This window comes from Herpailurus yagouaroundi, unplaced genomic scaffold (assembly GCF_014898765.1).
Source record: "Herpailurus yagouaroundi ecotype Mexico unplaced genomic scaffold, PumYag 190, whole genome shotgun sequence".
NCBI classification, from domain to species: domain Eukaryota; kingdom Metazoa; phylum Chordata; class Mammalia; order Carnivora; family Felidae; genus Herpailurus; species Herpailurus yagouaroundi.
In genome coordinates this window covers 34,053,422-34,063,243 of record NW_024412421.1, presented here as the reverse complement: position 1 = coordinate 34,063,243, position 9,822 = coordinate 34,053,422, and the positions used below count along the sequence as shown (strand labels likewise).

The following is a 9,822-nucleotide window of genomic DNA, read 5'->3' as shown; positions in this document are numbered from 1 at the left end:
GCTCCTTGGGAACATCTCGCTCCCAACAGCCCTATTCTGTCACCTCGAGGACCAACCCAGGTCCACGCTCAGGGATGTTTCTCGGGAAAGCCCTCGCTATCTGAACCTAACACTCTCTCCCTGAAGCTCCAGGAGTGAACAGACTTGGAAATTGAGGGACATCTGTCTTGGCGGCAGAGGTGACATTGCACTTGGATGGTCTGTCCCCTGACCTGTTAGCACCACGCCCTCTGCCCCCACAGTCTACCCAGAGTTATCTACAAGCCAGGAGATTTTTCCTGAAATTAGAGGCCAAGACATCTAGAAGACAAGGTGGACAACCGGAGCCCCAGAGTAGAGCCTGCCTGAGGACTCTGCCCGCCTGGCCCCCCCCCCCCCCCCCCCCCCCCCCCCCCCCTCACCTCGGCAAGCCGGCCACGTAGGACCAGGAGTCGGTCTTGGGGCTGTAAGTCTCCACTGAAGAAAGAGCTCCGTTCTCGTTCCGGCCACCGACGGCCACCAGCATGTCTTCGATGGAGGCCAGGTAGAAGTCCACACGGCGCTGGTTCATGGAGGCCACCTGCGGAGGCGGGACACCTGTACCTTCCCTTCCCCACGCTCGGGACAACGTCAGCATCGAGCACTCGGCTCCCAAATGCGTGCTGTGGGACGCACAGCCCAGGAAGGTCAGGCAGTGGCCAAGCGTGTCTGGGGAAGGGAGTCACCCTTGACGAAAGAGGGGCTCTTCGGACAGGACTTCTCAAGAGCTCCCAGAACCCTTGAGACCTTGTCCCCCGGGAAGGGGACAGAGAACACAGTCCCCCAACCGGCCAGGGCAGTGGCTGACCTTGTGGACTCGAATTCTGCAGCACATACGGTTCAGAATGACCGGTTTAGGGGTTTCCTGGAACAAAAACTCATCTCTCCTCTTGCTCCTCCCACACCAGACACTTTGAGAATTAATGCTGATTGCTATCGTGTTGACAGACAGAAAGGGGCCATCAGCGGGAAATTAAAAAGCAGAAGACTCAACTTTTTCTTCTTTTTTTTAAATAATTCAAGCAGAACGCAGAAACGAACACAGTCCCAAAGGAGACCGCGCCTGCAGGCCGCCCCTGCTACGGAGGTCTCGGGGACGGGCTCCAAACAGGGGGCCTCTTTCGAGAAGCAGGACCTACACGCTGGAGGGTGGTTTGCAGACTTTCGAGAATAAAACAGAAAGGTCACGGGAGCCCATTCCGAGTTTCGCGCTCAGATAAAGTCACCAAGTAAAAGCGCAGAGGCACGGGCAGAAAGGCAGACCGGTTTCTGAGGGTCGTGGTCTGGGGAGGTGTTTGTGGGAGGAGAGGACTGCCTTCTCTGTGCCAGGGGCTTGCCAACCCCCACCGGCCCCAGCCCCTGACCTCGGGATGTCCACGGCCCCCCTACCGACCCCGTTTCCGGAGGCGGAAGCTGGAAATCTGGAGGGCGAGGAAGCAGTCTGAAATCCCCAGCAGCGACTCAGCGCAGCTGGGGTGAGAACTCGGGCCTGACACCGAGACCCAGCCTTGGCCACAATTTGCCACACCTGCTGGGCCACGGCTGCCACCAGGCGGGAGCCTCCGTGGCCTCCTTAAACGAGCTCCAAACCCTTCCCGAAGGGGGAGCTCTGGGGCGACTCTGGGGGAACACCGTCCGAACCCTGGGTCCAACCTGTAGGCCGGCACCATCCAGCATGGCAGCCACCAGCCTCGTGCGGCCATTTACGCTCGGAGAGACGTCAGTTAGTTCAAGTGAAATACAACCCCAAATTCAGTCCTTGGGTCCCACTGGCCGCATCCTGAGCGCTCAGTCACCACACGTGGCTGGTGGCCGGGGTATCGGACAGCACAGGCGCAGAACGTCTGTGTCGCCCACAGAAAGTTCTACTGGAGGGCCCCGCGCCGCGGGACGCCTGCGCCTGCGCCTGCGTGGCGGCGGCCGCTCGCCCCTCCCTCGCCCCTCCCCTCCCCCGCCCCGGGCAGGGCGCGGGCTTGGGGGGCCGGGCGCGCCCCCGTGTCCTCACCGCCGCCTCGGTCAGAACAGAGGCCGGACGGGGGCCGAGGCCCGAGAGCAAGGGGGCAGCCAAGGCTAGGTTAAGAGAGCAAAAGTCCTCAAGAGTAAAGAAATAATCTGGCTTTAATCTCACCTTGATCCACTGTTTACAGCGGGGGTCATACCTATAAAGAAGATTGGACGCCGCATCCCCTCCGTTGTCCCGGGAGAAGCTGCCGCCGGCAATGAAGATGAACCCCCCCAGCACGGCGACGCAGTGGTGGCTCCGCCGGGCCGGCAGGGGCGTCTCCTTGACCCACTGCTCGCTCTTGGCGTCCAGGTAGCAGGTGTCATCGCTGAGCTCCAGACACCGCTCGGAGACCTCGCCGCCCACGAACAGGAGGCGCTCCTCGTTGGTGCGGAGCGCCGTGCGCTTGGTCTGCATGACCGGCTGGGCCGCCAGGCTGTTGTGGTAGCGCACCGCCTCCTCGATGAAGCCCTCGCAGTTGGCCTCGCGGGGCAGCAGCGAGCACACGGCCGGCTTGACGCGGTGCAGCAGGTCGTTCTTGGGGATGAGCGGGAAGTGGATGTTCTCCAGCACCTGGTAGGCGTGGGCCTCGCGCTCCGGCTGCTGCGTCAGCCACTGCAGGGCGGCCTGCAGCAGGTCGTGCTCGCACTCCCGCTGCACCTGGCTGCTGCTCAGGTAGACGCACAGCTTCTGCATGGAGACGTTCTGCAGGAAGTCGGGCGTGAAGGACAGCGTGCCGAAGTGGCTCAGGATGAAGCCGTCGATGAAGGCGTCGAGCCGCTTGAGGCTGTAGATGGAGGCCAGCTCCTGCAGGTACAGGTAGTTGTCCTCGCTCACCTCCTGCTCCAGGTACTCGCAGCAGAAGTCCACCACCGTCCAGATCTGCAGCAGGTGCGCCGTCTCCAGGATGTAGTCGATGTTGCCGCCGTCCAGCGCCAGCTCCCCGCCGTACAGGAAGTCCACCACGGCCTTGAGCCCGATGTAGGAGGCGCCCACGAGCTCCACCTCCTTCTGGAAGGCCTCGCGCATGCCGATGGTGAACATGGAGTTGAAGTAGTCGCTGCACACGGCCAGCAGGTTGCGGTGGGCCGGCACGCGCTGCTCGTCCGCCACCAGGACGATGTCGCAGAAGAGGCCGCGGAGGCGCTGCTCGTTCAGCCGCTGCAGCACCGTGGTCGAGTGGTCGGCCCAGTGGTACACCTGCGGCCGAGAGCGCACGCGCGCGCGTCAGGGCTCGGCCGGCGGCCCCGCCCCCCGGCCCCGCCCCCACCCCCACCCCCCTGCAGGGTCCCGGGGTCAACCCCGGGCCTCACCCCCAGCACTTAACGAAACGAGAGCGCGGGCGGGCAGAACCCTGGGAAACAGGGCGATTCGGGGCACACCCTGCAGCGGTCCTTCTTTCTTTTCAAATGCCAGCTCCTAAAGGGGCGCCCGGCTGGCTCAGTCCCCGGAGCAGGACACTCTTGACCTCGGGGTGTGGCTTTGAGCCCTACGGTGGGGGCAGAGATCCCTTACCAAACAATGCGGCCTAGCAAAGGCAACTTCTAAAAACTTACCCTTCTCCTTTCCTTCCTACCTACCGTCTTTCTTTATAAATACAATCCCTAAAAACGTAATCTCTCTTCCTCGTTCGTCTTTCCTGGTTTTTTTCTTTCTAAATACAGTTCCTCAAAGTTGTATTTTTTCTCTCCCCGCCCCCTTTCTTTCTTACTGTGGGTCCGGAGCAGATAGGTTTAAAAATGGCCGTCCCGTAGGGGCAGCCCAGTTGCTCAGGTATAGCCTGTAAACGCAGACAGAAGCTGGGTTTGAATCCCAGGTCTGCTACTTACTAGCTGAGTGATCTTGAGAAAGCCCTGAGAAGCCTCTGAGCCCCCTTTTCCTGGTCTCACAAGTGCCGACGAGGGCCTTTACCACTCGGGATGGGACGTTAAGAGGACGGGGCCCCGTTCCAGGAGACCCAGAGTTCCCACCGAGGCCTCCCGCCAAGGAAGACTGCTCGCTCCGTGTTTTAGAAAATGCTTAGCGCCCAGCCATACGAGGGGCTCCCACTTCTACTGATGGGTCCAGGGATGGGGCGGGTCCTAGAGACTCCGCGATGCATCCCAACTAAAGTGCTCTGGGGGGTCCTACTTTCAGAAAAGCGAGAAATCAGGAAAAGTGCAGGAGCGTGGCCTCTTCCCCAGGGCAGGGCGTATACGAATCTCGCACTGTGCGCTGGGTATGTGCTCTCTCATTCGCGGGTCACGATGACCCTCCTCCAAGGGAAGGTCTGTAATCATGCCCATTTCCCAGATGAGGAGAAACTGAGGTTCAGAGACCAGGAAACTTGCCCAAAGTCCCACAGTGGCTGAGAGGCAGGGCTGGGATTTGCGGCTAGGTCTGATTCCAGAGCCCGAACTTTTAATCACCACACCGCACCGGAATCAACAAATCAGTTCACGTGAACAACGAAAATGGGTCAATTCAAGCAACCCGGGTCGGGAGACGTTTGCGGAGTGCTGTCTGCCTGCCACGTGCTTTGGAGGGCACGAGGCCACTTCAGACCCAGGCAGCAGCGTCTCCATCCTTGGAAGACCAATCAGGCTCCAGGGGCTGGGGATCCACACACCGCCCGGTTTGTTTACGTCAGAAACACCACGAAATTCAGTACAGGGAGGCACAGGCCGTGCAGGCACATCGGTGACGTAGCTGGTCTATTGGAGGGTGTCGGCAGACAGGGCTGGCCGGGCACCGAGCCTCAAAGGGGAAGTGGTGCAGGTGAGGGGAGGTGGGCTGAGGGCTCAGCAGGTGTGAGCAGCTGTAGGGGGGATCGCCAGGTCCCCGCAGGCCACTTTGCAACCTGTGTCCTGCCGTGTGTCATCGCCTTCTTCCCTTCCTCCCAACACACCCGTGATGGGGGTAATAACTGTTTCCCCGCGGTCCCTCCTCATCCGGCCACTCCCAACACCCACCGCTCCCTCTAGGTTACAGGTGCGGGCAACGTTCTCGGACTTGTGACGTGGACGCCTAACAGGTACTGCCCGAAGCTGCCTTCCCTTCCAAGTGCGGAGAGCCAGGCTGTGTTGTGCTCACATCACAGGACAGTTTCTCGGAGGTTCCATACGTGGATCTCTCCGCCTACTCTGGTTACCGGCAGAGAGAGCCCGGCTGGCCTGGTCTGGGCTGCAACACACCCCGGCTCGGGGCCCCTCTCAGGCGCGGACTCGAGGAAGGAAGCGTCAAAGCACCACACCGGCAGGCCCTCTCGTGACCGCGAGGGCTCAAAGCCCCCGCAAGCGAGGGGTGTCAGGTGGGCTGTGTGCCCCCGCCCCAGGCCCCCGGTTGTCTGTAAGCTGGTGGGGATGCGGGGCCAGCACACTTCAATGGGTGCACACAGGACCCCCAGCTGCGGCGTAAAAAGAGAAACCAGCCCCCTGGAGGGGGTGGGGGATGGGGACAGCCCCAGATGACAGCTGCGGAGAGGACCATCTGCTCCAGTGAGCCAGGGCAGAGAAAAGGGCGGCCACTGTTTCTAAAACTGGGTCTCCATGCTAAGTAGGCACGCTCATTCTTCACCTGGGTCTCAGTGACAACCCGTTTCTGGATATTTTACTGCAGCGGCAGAGACGAAGACTTTCAAAAGAAAAAAAAAAAAAAACCCAAAACCGAAAAACACCAAACACGACCTCCCGGTTTCAAAGGGACCTCAGCAACAGAGTCGCAGCGTTTCCTAAAACCTAGAAGCTTCGACCCCCACACTCTTCGACGGTGCTAACTCTTACTCGTTCATTTATTCCCTATTTGAGTGCCTCCACCAGCGGCAAGGCGACGTGAGAGAAGAAACACAGGCCCTCAGCAGCCAACCCTAGCCAGAATGCAGCACGTCCGGAGTGTTTTACATGCAAACGGGATTCATCATCAGAACGGATCAACACGTTTCAGAGCAGATGAACCAGCAGCGGCCGTCACACAATGGAAGACGCCATCGCGCCCAGAAGGTGAACAGCCTACCGCTTAAAGGCAGCAACAGGGCCAGACCTCAGAGGTGTAGTAACCGGCGAAAGGAGCCTGACTCTCACTGAGTTCAAGGGCAGACAACACTCCAGTCGCAGAAGCTGGCGACTGGGACTGGAGGGTCCGGTAATCTCTGCTGTAATCTGGGGGCTGGCTACCTGGGTGTGTTTGACGTCTAGAAAATCCAGGCTACACTTACCCTCCGGGCCCTCTTTAAGTACAGTAAGTCAGAAACACGGATACCATGTAACCACGGGATAGATTCCGACAGAAACGAACCCGGAACGCGCTTTTCGGGGACAAAGATTTCTAGCACTATCACCACGCTCAGAAAGCCGTACTGTCTCTGCAGCCAGGCTCTGGAACAAAGCCTCTTTGAGACAGCCGCGAGACCTTTCTGGGTTTTCGCGGCAGATAAAGCCGGGCTTGGCAAGAGCCTTCTCGGTAACTCAGATGGAAATAAGAGCCCGTTTCTCCGGAGAACCCACCTCTCCTGAAAATTCTACCCCGTTTTCCTTCTATGCACATCTGCAGAACCTCTGTTTTGCCCTCAAATCTACACGCTGCTCACAGGTCCCTTTATCTAAAGTGGTCACCTCCGTCTTTTTTCAGTCTTCTTTTGACATATTTTTTCCTAACGGCGCCCATGAGATTCTAACGCCACACGTATCCTGTGTATTTGTACGTGAACTGTACGTATAGCTGTGCTCTCTGATCGCAAAAAAGAGAATTCTTTTTAAACCCTCCCCTCTCCCAAGAACCAATTTTGGGGGCAATATCGGCCCCAGTGAAAATGCACGATCTGAGGTAACCAGAACACTGAAATCTGCAAAAGGGCCACTTTTAAAGAAAAGTGGTGATAAAAAAATTAAAAAAAAAAATAATATATTTTTTTTAAAGAAATAAAGAGGTGTTACTGATATTTATAGAGAAACAGGTGTGAACGGAGACTGGCCTGAAAACTTGTCCCCCAATCCTTATTTATAGTAGCCTCGAGTCTGCTGAAGGTATAGATTCCCAGGTCCTGCTCTCAGATTGTAATTTAGTAGGTCTGGGGTGGGGCCCGGCATATGCATTCCGAATTGGATACGTTCCCCCCCTGCCAGGGTGATCCTGATATGGCCAGCATGACACGGGTTGGTAGGCCGGCCATGGGGAACCCACCCTCACTCGCTCCTAGGGTCCCAGAAAGGCAGACTGGGGGAAAGACTCCGGGCCCTTAATATCCAGGTACGCAACAGTGACCCCGACTGCTAGGTCAGGTGCTGGCTTGTCAATGGACGTGTCCTTGGGAGTTTTGGGGCCCCCAAGTGGGGACACACATCCCATGGCTTTTTCCTTCTGTCCCATCCACGTCTTTGAGTTGCGGCAAAGAACAAGCGAGTCAAGGTGTATCTCTAACGACCCTCACGCTCCTGCTCTGAGTTTCGGATGTTTTCTACCCAGTGCCCGAGCTACCTGTGTACTCATTGTTAAGGAGGCTAACACCACCACCAGGAACAGAAAATCCGTCTGGCCTTTAGGACTGATCTCATCAGAAAAATACCACACTTCGTAGGCAACTTGCACAGGGTGGCGAGCGGCCATTCACAGACCTTTGAAGATTCGCTGATCTTGTACGGCCGTGACACTCGCGTCTGCCGGCTTCCCTCCATCATAGAAGAGATCCCAGCCCTAGGACAAGAACAGGGATTTTTGAGTGTGCGGTAAAAAAAAAAAAACCCCAGGTCACTCAGTCATCGCAGGCTGCTGGCAGATATCGAGGACGACGAGGGTGAAACCAGTCACGCAGAGGAAAGACGGAGAGAAGACAGTACAGAAATGAGAACTCTTTTACGCTGAGTTGAAAAACTCAGGTGATTAGAATCCCACAGTGCACTTAACGTCGTTCCTTCATTAACTAAAATCTGACAGTATCCTGTCTTTTACAGCCCACCTCCTACAAATACCTTGATCTCAACTAGGCCTTCGGCTAGATCAAGATATAATGACAGCAGATGCCGGCTAAGGGATTTACCTGTGCTGTCTCGTGTAAGCCCCGCAACTACTCGGCCAGGCTAACGTCACATCCCATTTTACAGCTGAGGACGTCGAGCTCCAGTCACTACGCTCATAAACGGCTGGGAATCAAACCCGGGTCTGTCCGGCCCCCAAAAGGGGCCAGACATGGGCCCTTCACCGCGAAGCTCTGCTGAACGTGGCCCAGTCTGTGAGAACAGCTTAACTTTTGAAAGATCATGACGAAGGCAGGGCTGTGACCCAGTGATGACTGCCACGTATAAAACACGTTCACGGTCTCGACACAGGTACTTTTCCTTTAAGTGCCTTCCTGTGTCTTCACGGATTTAATCCCCAGAAAAACCCCGTGAGTCCAAGGCTACTGCCCAGCATCACACAGCCAGGAAGGAGCTGCGGAGTTGGGCCTCCCACCCAGGGGGGCCTCCTTGCTCTCAACCCCAAGCTACCCTGCCTGGCCATTCAAAACAGGAAAAAAAAAAAAAATTGCCCACAGGCAGGAAACCTCTACTGAGGCCTAGGCCCTGCCTGGACCACCCAGTATAAAACCAAACGCTCACGTTCACCTCCAGACGTCGTAATCACGTCTCCGGGATGGGCGGGTGAATCAGACACCTTAAAGTTTCTTCCAGCCAAGTAACTCACTAACCACAGCACAGAGGTAGGCTTTAGGGGATCTGGAGGGCATGGGGGGCACCGAGAGAGGACTTAAGCAAGTCACACCCTGGGCTTCACGAGGAATTTCTTCCCCTTGCTAAGTTGCTACCTATTGAACCAACAGCCTAGGCTAATAAAGAAAAATGTCACAAAACGTAAGCACAGTGTCAAGATAATGGGGGACACACTTCGGGCACAATCCATCCTGTCCAGCTCCCTGGGGAAGTAAAGGACAGCTAGATTTCCCCTGACAAACTAGCAACTTTGAGACAAAGGCCAGCTGTACCCACCCCCCTGTCCCTTTTGACTGCCCCTGGGCTGCTGGGGGGGGGGGGGTCATGAGGGAAAGAAAGGAAATCAATATTCGGCCAGGCCTGCTGGATGTTTTCCCTTCACCCTCTGAGACTCTGACGCTCAGGTGGTGGAGGGGGCCGTCCAAGGTCACACCCCAGAAAGCAGCAGGTCCCTCTCTCTCCACAACCCTCCCCCCCCCCCCCCCCCCCCACGCCCCGCAACCAGCCAGGGCTCAGGTTTGCTCTCAGCGCTCAAAGCGTTCTTTTCTAGGCCAAGATTTCTTAAGAGAGTTCCCCTTGGTGGAGGCTCCCTTTTGTCTCGGGGCAAGCGGTTTGGGGCCAATGTGTACAGGAGCGCTGGGTGTCAGCCGCCTCGCGTGCTTTAAGGGGTCAAGGCCATCCGCACGGGCAGCGGCGATCCCCAGTTCCGCGTTACAAGATCTCTTAGTAAACATGGGACCAGAGGCCACGTCCGGACGGAGGGTCCCCAGGGAGCCTGCTCTCCGAGCTGCCTCCGGGTTTCTACCCTGAACCTGCCGGACCTCGGCGATCGGGACAGGGCCTCGGACACCCGCCGCTACTCACCAGCCCCGGGTCTCGAGGACAGGGTCTCGGGGCCGCCGCGGTCGCTGGGTCGCACCCACACCCCCGCCGGAGGAACTGGCGGCCCAACGGCCGCCGGGCCAGCTCGAGCGGGCGGCGAGCAGGCGGAGTCGGGACGCGGCCGGGCCGGCGCCCGCGGCGGGACGCTGGGACACTCACCTGGGCCGCGCAGGCCGCACCTGTCTCACCTGCGGCGGCGGCCGCTGCCCCTCCGTGTTCCCCTTCCCGCCGCGCCTCCCC

At 58.1% G+C, this 9,822-nt stretch overlaps 1 protein-coding gene across 2 annotated transcripts in view; it reads right to left on the bottom strand.

Annotated features, from left to right (window-relative positions):
* LOC121009873 (kelch-like protein 36) overlaps positions 1 to 9,764 on the bottom strand; it is a 105,092-nt gene extending 95,328 nt beyond the window's left edge. Inside the window, exons 1-4 of one of the 2 annotated variants that reach the window (XM_040443247.1) lie at positions 9,742 to 9,764; positions 7,609 to 7,687; positions 2,147 to 3,220; positions 402 to 559 (exon numbers count right to left, since the gene is read on the bottom strand). In XM_040443247.1, the coding sequence (XP_040299181.1) occupies positions 402 to 559; positions 2,147 to 3,220; positions 7,609 to 7,671 (1,295 nt within the window). In that variant the 5' untranslated portion in view covers positions 7,672 to 7,687; positions 9,742 to 9,764. Of the gene's footprint in view, positions 1 to 401; positions 560 to 2,146; positions 3,221 to 7,608; positions 7,688 to 9,741 lie in introns of those variants that run through there. The other variant, XM_040443246.1, reaches the window with a different exon arrangement.
* Between the last annotated feature and the right edge of the window lie 58 nt (positions 9,765 to 9,822).